This window comes from Lates calcarifer, linkage group LG23 (assembly GCF_001640805.2).
Source record: "Lates calcarifer isolate ASB-BC8 linkage group LG23, TLL_Latcal_v3, whole genome shotgun sequence".
Taxonomy (NCBI): Eukaryota; Metazoa; Chordata; class Actinopteri; family Centropomidae; genus Lates; species Lates calcarifer.
This window is the reverse complement of record NC_066855.1, coordinates 11,661,979-11,679,044: the sequence shown is the minus strand read 5'-3', so window position 1 is coordinate 11,679,044 and position 17,066 is coordinate 11,661,979. Positions and strand designations below refer to the sequence as shown.

Genomic DNA, 17,066 nt, shown 5'->3' with positions numbered 1-17,066 from the left:
GTTGTGATATCAAGACATATACCCCAAAAGAAAAAAAAATGTAGGTACATTCTGCTCCTGTTAAAACAATAGATGACAGGACTGGAACTTGTACTAGGTATGATGGCTTCATTTGTCTGCCTTTCAGTTTGAGTGAGGTTAGAACAAAGCTGCCTTCAAGTGCACTCCAGTGTAGACAAAGGTAATGCTACCTAATGGACAGCCCTCATCCATCATCTTAGTCAATAGTGCTGTCAGCAGCCGAGGGAGATGTCACTGTGCTGTACAAGCAGGGGGAGACAAGAGACTGCAGTTCAAAGAAAAGGGCAGACATTTGCCCTTGTTAAAATTAACAAAGCAATAACAGGTTTGAATTAAAAAGACGCTGAGGGGAGTGCAGCTTCAGTCTTAGCATGCAGTTTGTAAAGCTGATTTTTTTAGCTGCAACAAATGCCTGTACAGCACGAATGTATATATGGGCTTTCTGTGTCTCTTTCTGATGGGAGTGAGAGTAACCTGCAGTAATTGGATTCTCCTGTCTTTTCACTCAGTGCACAGAGCAATGTGACGTGACAGAGAAGAGTTAGATAGCACCATTCGAGCTGGCTGGCACTTTGAGAAGGTTCAGTTGTGACTTTGGTGGCATTTGCTTAAGGATTCACCCCCCCTCTACCTTCATTCCTTCAGACATACTTCAATGATAATATCCTCACCTTGATCCGGACGCTGGTAACAGGCGGAGCGACCCCAGAGCTGGAGGGGCTGCTGGCGGAGGAGAATGCATTGCGGGGCGGCTACAGCACGCCACAGACCCTGGCGAACAGGGACAGGTGTCGCGTGGCACAGCTGGCCTTGTACGACGGGCCCTTTGCCGACCTCGGGGTAAGTGACTGGTCTTGTCACCCAAGGGCTTGGCACATCTCTGTCTGCTTGTATTGTGGGAACTGACTTTAGTGAAATGACTCAGACTAACAGGGACGGCTGTGTTTCAAAGTTCAGATAAGTAACAGGAATTTTATGTCTAAAAATAGGTGAGATCTTTGACAATGAAATTCAGTTTTAATCCAATCCAAACATCATCAAATACATTCAGTAAAAAAAATCCCAGCAATGTTACATTTCATATTAAAACATATATACACAAAGATCTTAGTTGTAGTCAACAGCCTTGTAGTTTATGGCCTGCAAAGACATTCAGGCCATAAACTACATATATAATATGTTGTCATCCAGTTGAGAATATAAGTAAAATAATTTCAAGAGTAAAAAAGTAATTTTACGAGGAATGGTTGATAAATATGTGGTCCAAAATACAGACTGTGCACTACACTGTGTTTTGTCACTGTCTTGCAGGATGGTGGTTGTTATGGCGACCTGTTTTGTAAAGCCCTGAAAACATACAACATGCTGTGCTTTGGCATCTATCGGTTACGAGATGCACATCTGAACACGCAAAGCCAGTGTACCAAACGGTGGGTACAGACCTAATGCATCCTTGAAGTTAAATTCTCAAAACTGAGTTCCACAAAAAATTGTCAGAAAAATCACTTCTACCTACACTATATTTAGAACTGGCCTCCCATCTGTTCTCTCTCTCCTCTAGGTATGTCATAACCAATCCACCGTATGCGTTTGAGCTGGTGCCCTCAGACCTGATATTCTGCCTGATGCAGTTTGACCACAATGCCGGCCAGTCTCGAACCAGCCTCTCCCACTCTTCCCATTCGTCCCATTCCTCCAGCAAAAAGAGCTCCTCCGTCCACTCTATCCCAACCACCAACCGCACCAACCGCATCAAAAGCAGGGACTCTCGAGACAAACAAAAGTATGTGCCCCTCTAAAGCTCTCTGACTTTCTATGTCCGTGAACAGTGCCTGCCAACAGTGTTGTCCTGTGCGTCCTTTTGCAGGGTGCAGACAGATTGTGACATGTCTGCCTGGTGATGTGTGTATGTTTGTCTGAATGTGTATGTATGTGTTACTTTTATGTCTTAGTTTGCATTCAGTAACACCATGCAGTACAGAACAGTTTTCCCCTTTAACAGGGCCATCCCATGGTATTGGGCAAAGTAAGCAATCACAAAGAGCTTCTGTCTTTCCTGGGTGCCCCCATGCGCTGAGGTTCTTCTTGGAGTTTCTTTACTGTGGCTGTCAATTTTCCATTCATGTACATTTTTTAAGCCAAGAATTACCGTGAACCTTTACCAGGGTTTTGAATAATTCTGTTATTCTTCAGCACTGAGGTAATGTTTATCATGACTTCATAGAACTTTTCGTGATTTTCACCATTTTCACTAAGAAATGTTTGATAGTTAGAACCTCATCCATGGAAGGGTATTACTGCCACACCAGAAAAAGAAAAATGGATAAGTATCATGTTATAATGTGAAAAGTTAAAGTGAATGACTTTATTTTTAGAGGGTTGGACTCATTCTTCCTTCTGTACAGCCCCATGCATTTTAAAATCCTTCTACGCCCAGGACAAACTACCCTCCTTGCGTGTGCATGATTTACCTATACACACAGGGCCAACTCCAACATGTGATTTAAACGCTTCCAGTTTGAGATGATGCCATCTTGGTTAAAATGAGATGGATGGGCCCTAAAAGCAAAAGAAGTATTTTTATATGTCTGATATGGGCCAATAAAATACATAATAACAGTAGGAATTGACAAACATTTCAAACCCTTTAGTTTTACTTATACTGTGCTTTCATGTGTTAACAACTCTCACCAGGTCTCTCCACCTTAAAGCATTCCAAGTTTTGCTATGTTGAAACTTGTGTTTGTTTTGTCTGAATTAAAGTTGGACCTTACTGTACTTGAACTGCACTTTAAATTACATGTCTTAAAAAGTTCATATTTTGTCATGTTTTTGAAATACTGAACATTATGTCCTCTTAATGCCTTTTGATCTCCATCAACATTCAGATGCTATACTTTTACTTAAATGTTATTTGCGTCCATGGAGTATTAATTGTCAAGATATTTGCAAGCAAGACGTGTTACAGTACAGTATAATAAAGCTGCACCACCATTATAATTATTTTGTCTTCACATGTGAATGTTACATCTCAGTGTTATTTTATATTGGATTAACTCTTTTCCAAAGCTTTTTAGTGAATGTCTGACTAACAATATGGGTATTATTACTTGGTAGATAACCAGTGATTACATTTTTGTTGATAATAAGAAACTGCACTCACTTTACATTCTGTTACAAACTGCCCCAGTATGTGCTAAAGGTCATGGGTCAATAAAGCAAACAGAGCTACATCATCTGCAAAAAGACAGAGATTCAGTTCATAAGTCACCAAACCAGACTCTCTACACCTCTCAGCTGCACCTTCTCTTGTTGAGAACAACAAAAAAATCATGCTTGGCAGAGCTTAGTGTGGATCATACTTGACTGAAAGCTGAAAATACTGATACAGCTCTCACTCCAGTTATACAGGCACTAAATGACTCTTAGCAGTGCCTCATAATCATTATGCCCCAAGCAACTACAAGGCAAACAGCCCTAAACTTTCCAAGTCCACACAATACTTGCAGACTGCATAGTATTCCTGCACAAGTAAAGAACTTGTCTATTATTTAATGACCACGACAGAATCCACATTGCTCCTCCTGAATCTGAGGTTTGACAATCTATCAGGGCCTCCCTGGCAGAACACTGGCATTGCCACCATCTGGCAGTCCACAGGCACAATCCAAGACTGTCAAGTGACATTGAAGATTTGTGTTGAAGACGTCTCAACAATATTCAGAGCATTCAGAATCTCAAGATATATCTCATCCATCCATGGCGCCTTGTGACAGAGCTTTTTGACTACATCAGTGACCTCCACCAAAATGGGCAAGGTTTACGACTTTGCCTCTTCCACAAAGTGTTCCTTCCACAGTTCACCAATAGCTCCAGTTCAGATACTTCACTCTCTCCTGCTGAGACCAGACCCTTACCTATCTGATGGTTTGCCAGAAGCTCACTGAGACCCTCTCCTCAAGTCTCACTCTGACAAAAATGTGTGGCACCCTCTGCAGGGCCCAAATCAGGGACTCCAAGAAAGCTGGAAATTGCAAACAGTTGTTTGCTGCAGAGATGCATATCCATCAAGAGCAGACTGAGCCTTCATCTTTGCTGAATGCAGTCATATAAAGGCAACAGCAGGGCTCATCCTGCAGTTCTTGAGTATCCCCAAACACACCTGTCAGCTCTTACCAAGAGGATAACTCCATAAAATAGGAATTTAAATTAACATTACTCATTACATTGTACAATTAGCCATAGTATTCTCAGACAGGATCTAGGTTTGAGTTAATAGGCATTACTGTCTGTCATCCTGTGTATTTCAATTATAAATATCTAAACATTTTCTATCATTAACTCATATAGAGGATTTTGTGGAATTGGCAGAGGTATGCATTCTCAAAAATACCTTCTAACATACTACTGTTTCTATAAAAAAAAACATATTCACACTCAAATACTGTTTGATTGTTCATTCAAAAAATGAATGAACACATTACATTTTCACAGCTCCTGAATGAACGCTACAAGCTTTCTATGGTTAGTAATCTGTGCTAGAGAACCTGTTCAGCTGCACAAATTCATTTACGTTGCACATTTTACAGAAGTACATTTATGTTCTACACAAGTTGCTGAGCCCTCTTGTTTTGTGCTGAAACCAAAGTACATTGTATAACACATGTGGTATGTTAACTGCATGCTGCTCATCGGGTTCTGAATTACATCTAAAACATGGACATCACCCCCCTCCAATTGTTTTGGCAATAGGCATGGATACAGTATGGCTGCTTGACACATGCTACAGTGGCTAGATGCATAGTAATGGCACTAAAAGATTTTCTGACATGATCCATGTTCTGTTTTTCTTTACTTTTCATTGAGCTGTTTGGTTGCACCCTACTGTTTAACCTACTCTACATTCATATGTAATGAGAGCATCTGCTGTTTTTATGCCTCTGATCATCATGCTGTGCAGTTTCTGTTATTAATGGTCATATTAGTATTTGCCATCTAGCTTACATTTAGTGTACTACTTTCTTTTTCCAAAGTGCAACAAGGATGAATAGAGTGGGCCAAGGTATGGAAGTGAATGATTATGCATGATGTTAAATAATGCATTGAACACGGTCATGTCCTTGCTGACCATTTTGCCCTCTGAATGAAAGCCAAGTAGTTTGGTGTTTCCAAATGACTGCACAGGAGCGCATGGTTATGACCTATGCAGTACATCTCACTGTAGGGCGTGACTGTGTGATTGCAACTGAATGGTTTGATGCTACTTCACTTTTATTCTATATCAAGTCATGTTTGATGTTTTATTATTGGCAATGTGTATCTACTGGCATATGTGTTAATGCACTGTAGCACCACAGCCTTAAGTCATGTTGATGAAAATGCATGACCGTGGACACTGCCAAGTGGATGAATCACCCGTGATATACTATTCCAGACTATCTATTTCCTTCTATAAGAAAAAGAAAGTTGCATCAAGCCAAAAAGCCTGAAGCCCTTCAAAAAGATACATATATATATATAAAACCTTAAGTATGAATTGTGAAGTTATAAGTATTAACTTCTAATTTAGTACAAGGAAGTTTAAAAACAGATTTTGTTTTAAGTGGTAACCTGCATGTCTGCTGATCCAACAAAACAGCATGCTTCAATGGCAGTATGGTATATATGAAAAACTATTTGATAAGTGACATTACAGAGGTGAAAACTGGGACAATGGGACATTGAGTGATAATTAACCCGCCCTTAAAACTCTACCTCTGAGCTTACCTTTTTTATCATGTCAGAATTTCTTTCTACACTATAAATCCAAACAAGTATTTCTTTTAAAATCTACAATGTCCTCCCAATGTTCTGTGTGCACTTTAAACACAAGCAAAACAAATTGCAGTTGACATCCATGTAGCATTAACTGTCTGATGTCCCTCCTCTTTGTCTCTATATGATTTTGGCTCTTTCTCAGAAAAGACATGGTTTACAGATGAGCCAGAGAATACCCACCTGAGGACCATACAGATCAAGCCTGTGAATACTCTCGCCGTCAACCAAGTCAGTCAGTATAAATCCACAAGCAGCTTGATTCCGCCCATCAGAGAAGCAGAAGACGAGTGCTGAGCTCCGGACCCTGACGCCGACACCTGGACGCACTGGACTCCCAGAGGACTCCATCGTGTGTGTGTCAGGCTGGGATTCGGGATATCTCCTTCATCTGCAAACATAAATCATCAGCCGACATTAGATGAGTCAAACACAAACTGCTTTTCCTCATTCACCTCTGCAGCAGGCTTATTGTACAAGAAATCCTACATGAAATATACATAAAGACAATCATAGTCAAGTGTGTCAGCCATTCAGCCATTAGTTTGCACAGCTAATCTTTAGTGGTGACCAGACTCCATTACTTTTTTGGTTCCATTTTGGGGAATGAGGGTCACTTGAAGGAGACAAGTCATGTAAAAATGAATACTACTACTACTACTGCTACTAAAAGAGATGATTACTGGATCAAATTTTGCAATTGTAAAAGTTGCCTTTTTAGCTGTCGATGAACAACTACTACTACTACTACTACTGCATTTACTTTACCCAGTGTTGCAGAGTTATTCTGTACAGTATGTTAACGTGTATTTTACATCCAGCTGCGACCCCACCACAATGGCATTGTTAGTGACTGACTCTCAGTGATTCCTTTGCCATTTGGAGCTAATTCACAACATTTGTGACAGTTATGATGGCCAGTGTCCATGTGTAAATGGCATTTGGCTCCAGCCTTATCTCTATCCATTTATATTTGTCTTATATTTGCCTTTTTGAGTCATTTGTTATAAATGTTTTCATGTCACTTGTTTGGTTGCAATGTCCAAAATCCCAGAAATCTTTCTGACTATAAGTTGAAGTACCTGCAAAGTCGCTCCAGGGGGAAAACGTTACGGATATTCTTTTTTTCTTTTCTTTTTTTTTTCCTGTGGAAAGCCAAATATGATAGAGCTGTTTTGCTGGAAACATTATAATAAAACCAAAAATCTGTTTTGAATACAGTGGCAGAGTTATTCATTTATTTAAGTCACCATAGAAAGCAAAGCCAAATTCTATGATACAGCATGATGCCACATTTTAAGTCTGTAGATGAGCTGAATGTGAAAGCCACATATCGCATGAAGTGGGCATCTTTAAGTCCTCCTTTGGCTGTAAGCACTGCCTGACACAGGATTGTCTTGGAGACCATTAAGCTTTTGTATGTACTCCATGACCAATCTTAATGCCATAATCAGACATGTTCATGTTTTTTGTAGATACATGAAAAAACAGCTCTATCATAAGAAGCGGTTTTGGCTATTTCTATTCTATTCTGTTGGGAAACCATTTTGGTGATCGATTATATATTTGTTATATCCATAAAACAAACAGTTCATACACATCTGATGAAGCATCAATCATTTGTCTCAGTTTGTGAGCATGTGAATACAGAGCAAAGAATGGTTATTAATCATGTCTTATTTGAATAACAGAGCAAAGCTATATTGGCACTGTTGTCACTTTACTTCAGAATCAATGAAGGGGAAGAAAAGTAAAAAAAAAAATAATAATAATAATAATAAATAACACAAGCAATCCATAAAATTCTTCTACTGAGGATGCGTCACAGTCTAGCCGGGGATTCACGTTGGATGTGAAAAGAGAGGAGGTTGTGACATTTTTACTGGCACAGAGAACATCCAAGCCACCCATCCCTCAGTGCCAGTAATGTGCCAGGCAGTGCTGAGGCCAACGGAGGACTCCAGAAGACCCACTGCTGCGAAAAGAGGCTTCTAGTTTACCTAGATTCAAGCAAAAATTTACTTTTTGCTGTGAGACTGAGAAATGTACCTCCCTCTTTGCTTTCCATCTTGCCAGCTCAGAAACCATTCTTCAAGAAAAAAAAATTATTTTTGAAGTTCTTAATATGAGGCTGTAATTCCCTGGAGACAAAAAAAAAGAACTGTAGTACATAATTTAAAAAGTCTTAAAATTATTTTTAAATGATCCACCATCAATAGCAGAGCCTAATAGCAATTCATTTTGATGTACTTTTCAAAGAAATCTGTAAAGCTTAATGTAAAATATTTCTTTCTAGTGTGTTCTTGTTTGCCAGTACCTGTGGGGTTGAGAGACATTCGGCATTGCAGTCTAGTTTGTATTATTTTGTGCAGGTTTTTTTTTTCTTTTTAGCACATTGACTTGTGATCACAATGACAGTGCTAAGTTGATATTTCTGACTATGTCATAATACCCAATAATAAATACAGTTTATTGTCTTGTACAAATAGGCTTGTACATAAATTGTACATGATTTCATTTTGTATTTTCACAAATTAAAAGCTGATGTATTGTGTTCTACAGTCACGTCTTTTATTTTCTCCAACTTTTCCAGGAAGTTACCCTAGCAAGGCTCAGCACAGAATACAGCAGCTCTAGGCCACATTTAACACATTTGTCTATCAAAGAGGGACTATATATATAAAGTCTTCCTCTGTGATGATGACAGAAGGCACATATCATGTGACACGGGACACCTCATTGCACCCTCGGGATAATGGCTGATAAAAACACTCTCCTCATTCTCACCTTGGGGATGGTGAGGGCCCATCATGCTGCTTGTTAACGATTTTACACACCACGGCACAGTGGGAGACTGTCAGCATGCCAATAATATTTATAGTCTAACACCTCACAGAGAGGCCGCAGATTTTCCCTGATCCTTCTGCCAGCCAAAGTGTCACCTTCTTCTTAATAAACAAACACATGTAGCTATGCCCCCCCCCCCCCCCCAAAAAAAAAGACTTTTTTTTTTAAACTAACTATTAGAAAAAGCTGTATTCATGTAATGCACTTAAAATTATGATTCTATGCACAGCTGATTCTATCTTGCTGTTCTGGCCTTGAAGGTCAAAACACAACAATAAACAAAAAACAATTTAACTATAGAAAGGGTAGGCCCGGGGCCGGCTCTACACAGGGGCAATAGGAGGTAACGCCTCCCTCCCACCCCCAAACAAATGCATCCTCAAATCAAAATTTTAGAAGTTAAGAAAATTAATAGATTTAATGTGTTAAAAGCATAGACTGCATGGTTAAAAGTTTAAAAGGCCAATTGGCGTTTTTTCTATAGACTGTATTGCGTATGTTCTCATTGGCCGGATCATGTGTCGTGACCTTCCGTGAGGAGTGCAGAGAGGCGGAGAAAGGAAGTCGGAAAACAGATTTAAACCAACGTTTGAAACGTTACCTTGGTTTGTCAGTACTATGAGAAAAGTTAACTACCGAATAAAAGTTAATTACCGAATAAGCCTGGATGCTAAAACAAGCTTTGGAGCTGTTTTTGTCGAACAGCGTGAGGCTGGAAATTGAATACACCTGCGGCGCGAAGGTAAGGCTAAGGGCAAACTAGCTACCGGCTAGCGTTAGCATTTGCTTTAGCTTATCTTTTAAAAACGTTTTAGGCTTTTTCCTTCTCCTTCCTCTCCGTTTTTATGTGCGTGGGTTACCGTGTGTTTGTGTTTCTGTGACTGTAGCGTCCCTAACATGAGCTGCGGATACCTTACGGAGGCAAGGCAACTTTAATAGTCTGTTTGAGTCTACTTGTGGTCTTATTGCATTATTGTGTGTCTTAACTTGCCTATTTTACATCTATTTATGGTCAGCTTCATTGTCTCTTTGAGGTTGTTCTTACTGCATCTCTGAAGTTCTGTGACCATTCCTGATACATTACATTACATTACTATATTTGTTTGAAGTCATATTTTGTCATTGTCATGGTGGCAGTTTAGCATCTGTTTTTTTTTCTCTTGTCTGTTCTTATTTGTCATGGTAGATTTGTGGTAGTAATCTGTGGTGTTTTAATGCTTGATTGAGCAGAGTTATATGTTAAATTCAAGCTTGAAAGCTAAATTTAACTCTGTGCTCCTCCACAAGTTTGAGCCTCAAACATTTTAGTTACTTTGTTGTTGGTTCTTAAGGATGTGATGCTTTTTCTTGTCATGTGTGACAGTAAATAGCCCATTTTCTCCTCTGATGTTTGGAGAATGTTCTGATTCAGCTATAATGATTAGTATCCATTAGAGGTGTGATGATACACTCAGCTCACAAGACAAGACAGTACATGATATTGGGTTCATGAGAATGAGACAAGATGAGATTTTAACCCTGTTTTTAAGAATACTTCAGTGATGTAACTTGAAAGTCTTTTATTTGACTGAAAGTCACAAAATGCAAAACAATGCAGGTGCATTTTGAAATGTCTACGTATGAGTTTCTAAGATGTGTGTGACCTTCTAACTGAACTCCTTTACTCAAATAGAACATAAAAACATAAAACAGTATAAGTAACAAAGAAATGTAATTTTTCTTAGTCGTTTATCTTCATCCTTATTTTTTAAGTGCAAACAATAATGAAAGTAGAGACTAGCCAAATTTTTCTTCAAGCTTGATACTGAGTTTAAAGATGGTTACAGCAGAGTGACGTCACCTATGAGTTGATGGCCCAGGAAAAAACTCATGAAAGACAGGAAAACATGGACACTCACATGAAAGTCTTATAGTTGCTTTTTCAGAGTACATTTTCAGAGTACACATTCAAAAGTCTCAGTGTTTCCTCTACCATTGTCTTGGCAGGGCGGCCTGCCCCGCCAACGGGACCCCCTGCCCTCCCAAGAAAAGCAAAGGGAAAAAAATGATAAAAAGATCATCAGATTATTAGTGTTTTTATGCATGCTATCTGCCAACTGTGGCTTTGCTGGCAGGGAGGCTAGCTCTAGTACTCTCCTCTGACATTTATGTGTAACCGTAATATAGCTAAAACCAATTGTCTAGGAACTCAGAAATTACAACTTCTAAGTATAACTGGAACACACCGTAATTTTGTTTGTTGTGCTAGTTGAAGCTGGATACTGTCAGCTTTTCACCTGACAGGAGGGTCATTTTAAAAATATCTTAACGACCAGTTCAACACTTATTTACACTTATTTTTCACATAAGCTGCTGTTAAGACTTTTGTAAAGTTGGTTGTTATTCATTAAATGAAAACAACACAAAACAAAGACATTTTAAATATGTTTTAATAAGAAGGTTGAAATGTGAAATAATGATTCTGTATGGAGGAGGAGATGACACTCAGCTGTTCACTCAGCTGTTCATTTTCTGACACAGCCCTCTAATGTTTGTTAATGTTCTGGTTCATCTGTAATGTTGAATATTTATCTGTGTTTTCATGGTTACATGGTAACTGTTGATGAAGAATAGGTCATAGGGTGTTGATCATTTTCCTTTGTATGTTTCCCTTCAATTTCCTCCAGGTGTCACCTCTTCACCCATAACATCAATCCACAATCGCCGAGATGTCGTCCACAATCACCGAGACGTTGTCCGCGACATGGTCCATGATCGGAGAGACATTGTTGAGGATGAGGGAGACATCGTCCTCGATCAGAGACATTGTCCACGATCGCAGAGACCTTGTCAAAGATGAGAGAGACGTTGTCCGTGATCAGAGACATTGTCCCATGCTTCGTAGAGACCTTGCGATAGAATCGGCGGAGACGGGGGTCACCGATTTGACGGCATTGCCCGCGATCATGGAGACATTATCGATGCTCACAGAGACGGCGTCTATGATCTCAGAGACATCGTCCACGATCGCAAAGACATTGGCCATGATCACAGAGACTTTGTCCATAATCTCAGAGACATTGTCCGCGATCACAGAGACGTAGTCCACACAGATCACAGAGAGTCTGAGAGTGTACAATGAAAAAGTTCTTTGAGACCAGGACAGAAGCCTCCAGGTAATTCACAAACACCTTTATATTAACTGTCCAACACAGAGCACTGACATTAAACTGTTTATGTTCAGTATTCAGTGTATCAGAAAAGTGTAATAATAGAAGTAATCTGTACTATAATGATAATGTAGAAATAATTTGTATTAATAGAAGTAATGTAAAAGTAATTAGAAGTATCAGAAGTAAGATGTAATAGTTAAAGTAATCTGTTACTACATGTAGCAGTAAAAGGTATCTCTAAATTTAGAAGTAATATGTAATAAATGTAATATGTAATGGTAAAAGTACTCTAATATTAGAGGTAACAGTAAAAGTAATCTGTATGTAAAAATGTCACATTATATTGAAGGTGTCAAAAATGTCAACTGTTATTGTTAAAGATCAGTCAAAGGTGAGATTGAAAAATATCTTAACTTCAGTTTGATTATACATGATCAGAAATTCTTAATTATGTGTATGTGCTAGGCACATTAGATTACACTGTACAAAACAATATCAAGTGTACAAATAAAATATTAGAGTGAGTTGTTCATCAGTGTGTTCATTTTAATTGCTGGTTAGAGGGTGATTTGAAAAAATATCTTTACAGTTTATAACGACCAGTTCTACACTTAGTTACTTAAAAGTTTTTACATAAGCTGCTCTAAGACCTTTGTAAATTTGGTTGCTATTCATTAAATGAAAACAACACCACAAAACAAAGACATTTTAAATATGTGTTCATAAGAAGAAGGTTGAAATAATGATTCTGTATGTGACCATTTGTGGTGGAAGAAATACTCAGACTTTTTGCTGAAGTATAATATACAACACAAGTTCAAATCCTGCATTCTAAAACTGACTTAACTGGTAGTGTTTATTATTGTTGTACAGTTCACAGTAACATACGACTGCTTCAGTGATTAGTTGATAGACACACAATTAATAATCATTTTACTTTTTCCAAAATATTTGTTGTTGTCGGTTCTTCAGGAGGTGATGACAGTCAGCTGTTCCTTTTCTGAAACAGCCCTCTAATGTCTGTTAAATGTTGTGGTTCAGCTGTAATGTTGAATACTTCTGTGTTTTCATGGTGAAACTGTTGATGAGGAATAGGTAGTAGTGTATTGATCATTTTCCTTTGAATGTTTCTCTGTGATTTCCTCCAGGTGTCACCACTTCATCCACGACTTCGTCCACGATCGCAGAGACATGGTCCATGATTGGAGAGACATTGTTGAGGATGAGGGAGACATCGTCCTTGATCAGAGACATTGTCTGCGATCGCAGAGACCTTGTCAAAGATGAGAGAGACGTTGTCCGTGATCAGAGACATTGTCCCATGCTTCGTAGAGACCTTGCGATAGAATCGGCGGAGACGGGGGTCACCGATTTGACGGCATTGCCCGCGATCATGGAGACATTATCGATGCTCACAGAGACGGCGTCTATGATCTCAGAGACATCGTCCACGATCGCAAAGACATTGGCCATGATCACAGAGACTTTGTCCATAATCTCAGAGACATTGTCCGCGATCACAGAGACGTAGTCCACGATCACAGAGAGTCTGAGAGTGTACAATGAAAAAGTTCTTTGAGACCAGGACAGAAGCCTCCAGGTAATTCACAAACACCTTTATATTAACTGTCCAACACAGAGCACTGACATTAAACTGTTTATGTTCAGTATTCAGTGTATCAGAAAAGTGTAATAATAGAAGTAATCTGTACTATAATGATAATGTAGAAATAATTTGTATTAATAGAAGTAATGTAAAAGTAATTAGAAGTATCAGAAGTAAGATGTAATAGTTAAAGTAATCTGTTACTACATGTAGCAGTAAAAGGTATCTGCTAAATTTAGAAGTAATATGTAATAAATGTAATATGTAATGGTAAAAGTACTCTAATATTAGAGGTAACAGTAAAAGTAATCTGGTATGTAAAAATGTCACATTATATTAAGGTGTCAAAAATGTCAACTGTTATTGTTAAAGATCAGTCAAAGTGAGATTGAAAAATATCTTAACTTCAGTTTGATTGTACATGATCAGAAATTCTTAATTATGTGTATGTGCTAGGCACATTAGATTACACTGTACAAAACAATATCAAGTGTACAAATAAAATATTAGAGTGAGTTGTTCATTAGTGTGTTCATTTTAATTGCTGGTCAGCAGGAAATTTCAAAAAATATCTTTACAGTTTATAACAACCAGTTCTATACTTAGTTACTTAAAAGTTTTCACATAAGCTGCTAAGACCTTTGTAAATTTGATTGTTATTCATCAAATGAAAACAAGACAAAACAAAGACATTTTAAATATGTGTTCATAAGGAGAAAGGTGAAATAATGATTCTGTATGTGACGATCTGTGGTGGAAGAAATACTCAGACTTTTTGCTGAAGTATAATAAACAACACAAGTTCAAATCCTGCATTCTAAAATTGACTTAACTGGTAGTGTTTATTATTGTTGTACAGTTCACAGTAACATACGACTGCTTCAGTGATTAGTTGATAGACACACAATTAATAATCATTTTACTTTTTCCGAAATATTTGTTGTTGTTCGGTTCTTCAGGAGGTGATGACAGTCAGCTGTTCATTTTCTGAAACAGCCCTCTAATGTCTGTTAAATGTTGTGGTTCAGCTGTAATGTTGAATACTTCTGTGTTTTCATGGTGAAACTGTTGATGAGGAGTAGGTAGTAGTGTATTGATCATTTTCCTTTGAATGTTTCTCTGTGATTTCCTCCAGATGTCACCACTTCATCCACGACTACATCGTCCACGATCGCAGAGACATGGTCCATGATTGGAGAGACATTGTTGAGGATGAGGGAGATATCGTCCTTGATCAGAGACATTGTCTGCGATCGCAGAGACCTTGTCAAAGATGAGAGAGACGTTGTCCGTGATCAGAGACATTGTCCCATGCTTCGTAGAGACCTTGCGATAGAATCGGCGGAGACGGGGGTCACCGATTTGACGGCATTGCCCGCGATCATGGAGACATTGTCGATGCTCACAGAGACAGCGTCTATGATCTCAGAGACATCGCCCACGATCACAAAGACACTGGCCATGATCACAGAGACTTTGTCCATAATCTCAGAGACATTGTCCGCGATCACAGAGACGTAGTCCACAGATAACAGAGAGTCTGAGAGTGTACAATGAAAAAGTTCTTTGAGACCAGGACAGAAGCCTCCAGGTAATTCACAAACACCTTTACATCAACTGTCCAACACAGAGCACTGACATTAAACTGTTTATGTTCAGTATTCAGTGTATCAGAAAAGTGTAATAATAGAAGTAATCTGTACTATAATGATAATGTAGAAATAATTTGTATTAATAGAAGTAATGTAAAAGTAATTAGAAGTATCAGAAGTAAGATGTAATAGTTAAAGTAATCTGTTACTACATGTAGCAGTAAAAGGTATCTGCAAATTTAGAAGTAATATGTAATAAATGTAATATGTAATGGTAAAAGTACTCTAATATTAGAGGTAACAGTAAAAGTAATCTGGTATGTAAAAATGTCACATTATATTAAGGTGTCAAAAATGTCAACTGTTATTGTTAAGGATCAGTCAAGGTGAGATTGAAAAATATCTTAACTTCAGTTTGATTATACATGATCAGAAATTCTTAATTATGTGTATGTGCTAGGCACATTAGATTACACTGTACAAAACAATATCAAGTGTACAAATAAAATATTAGAGTGAGTTGTTCATTAGTGTGTTCATTTTAATTGCTGGTCAGCAGGAAATTTCAAAAAATATCTTTGCAGTTTATAACAACCAGTTCTACACTTAGTTATTTAAAAGTTTTCACATAAGCTGCTGTTAAGACCTTTGTGAATTTGATTGTTATTCATCAAATGAAAACAAGACAAAACAAAGACATTTTAAATATGTGTTCATAAGGAGAAAGTTGAAATAATGATTCTGTATGTGATCGATCTGTGGTGGAAGAAATACTCAGACTTTTTGCTGAAGTATAATAAACAACACAAGGTTCAAATCCTGCATTCTAAAATTGACTTAACTGGTAGTGTTTATTATTGTTGTACAGTTCACAGTAACATACGACTGCTTCAGTGATTAGTTGATAGACACACAATTAATAATCATTTTACTTTTCCCGAAATATTTGTTGTTGTCGGTTCTTCAGGAGGTGATGACAGTCAGCTGTTCATTTTCTGAAACAGCCCTCTAATGTCTGTTAAATGTTGTGGTTCAGCTGTAATGTTGAATACCTCTGTGTTTTCATGGTGAAACTGTTGATGAGGAATAGGTAGTAGTGTATTGATCATTTTCCTTTGAATGTTTCTCTGTGATTTCCTCCAGATGTCACCACTTCGTCCACGACTTTGTCCACTACATCGTCCACGATCGCAGAGACATGGTCCATGATTGGAGAGACATTGTTGAGGATGAGGGAGACATCGTCCTCGATCAGAGACATTGTCCGCGATCGCAGAGACCTTGTCAAAGATGAGAGAGACGTTGTCCGTGTTCAGAGACATTGTCCCATGCTTCGTAGAGACCTTGCGATAGAATCGGCGGAGACGGGGGTCACCGATTTGACGGCATTGCCCGCGATCATGGAGACATTGTCGATGCTCACAGAGACAGCGTCTATGATCTCAGAGACATCGTCCACGATCACAAAGACACTGGCCATGATCACAGAGACTTTGTCCATAATCTCAGAGACATTGTCCGCGATCACAGAGACGTAGTCCACAGATAACAGAGAGTCTGAGAGTGTACAATGAAAAAGTTCTTTGAGACCAGGACAGAAGCCTCCAGGTAATTCACAAACACCTTTATATTAACTGTCCAACACAGAGCACTGACATTAAACTGTTTATGTTCAGTATTCAGTGTATCAGAAAAGTGTAATAATAGAAGTAATCTGTACTATAATGATAATGTAGAAATAATTTGTAATAGAAGTAATGTAAAAGTAATTAGAAATAACAGAAGTAAGATGTAATAGTTAAAGTAATCTGTTACTTTATAAAACTGGAAACTGGTCAAAAAAAGTCATAGTATAGTAGGGCTTCAAAAACAGTCAAAAAAAGTCATATTATAGTAAGGTATGAGAAATTGTCAAAAAACAGTCATACTATAGTAAGGCATCAAAAAAACATCAAAAAAAGTCATACTATAGTAAGGCATGAAAAATTGTCAAAAAAAGTCATACTATAGTAAGGCATCAAAAAACATCAAAAA

At 38.2% G+C, this 17,066-nt stretch overlaps 1 protein-coding gene across 11 annotated transcripts in view; it reads left to right on the top strand.

Annotated features, from left to right (window-relative positions):
• Positions 1-8,396, top strand: part of LOC108899034 (calcium-activated potassium channel subunit alpha-1) — an 81,412-nt gene extending 73,016 nt beyond the window's left edge. For 7 of the 11 annotated variants that reach the window (XM_018699279.2, XM_051066290.1, XM_018699278.2 and 4 more), the window contains 5 exons: positions 667-861; positions 1,333-1,451; positions 1,583-1,804; positions 5,055-5,083; positions 5,981-8,396. In XM_018699279.2, the coding sequence (XP_018554795.1) occupies positions 667-861; positions 1,333-1,451; positions 1,583-1,804; positions 5,055-5,083; positions 5,981-6,132 (717 nt within the window). In that variant the 3' untranslated portion in view covers positions 6,133-8,396. The remainder of the gene's footprint in view (positions 1-666; positions 862-1,332; positions 1,452-1,582; positions 1,805-5,054; positions 5,084-5,980) is intronic. The other 4 variants (XM_018699281.2, XM_018699284.2, XM_051066293.1 and 1 more) reach the window with 1 other exon arrangement.
• The last annotated feature ends 8,670 nt before the right edge of the window (positions 8,397-17,066 follow it).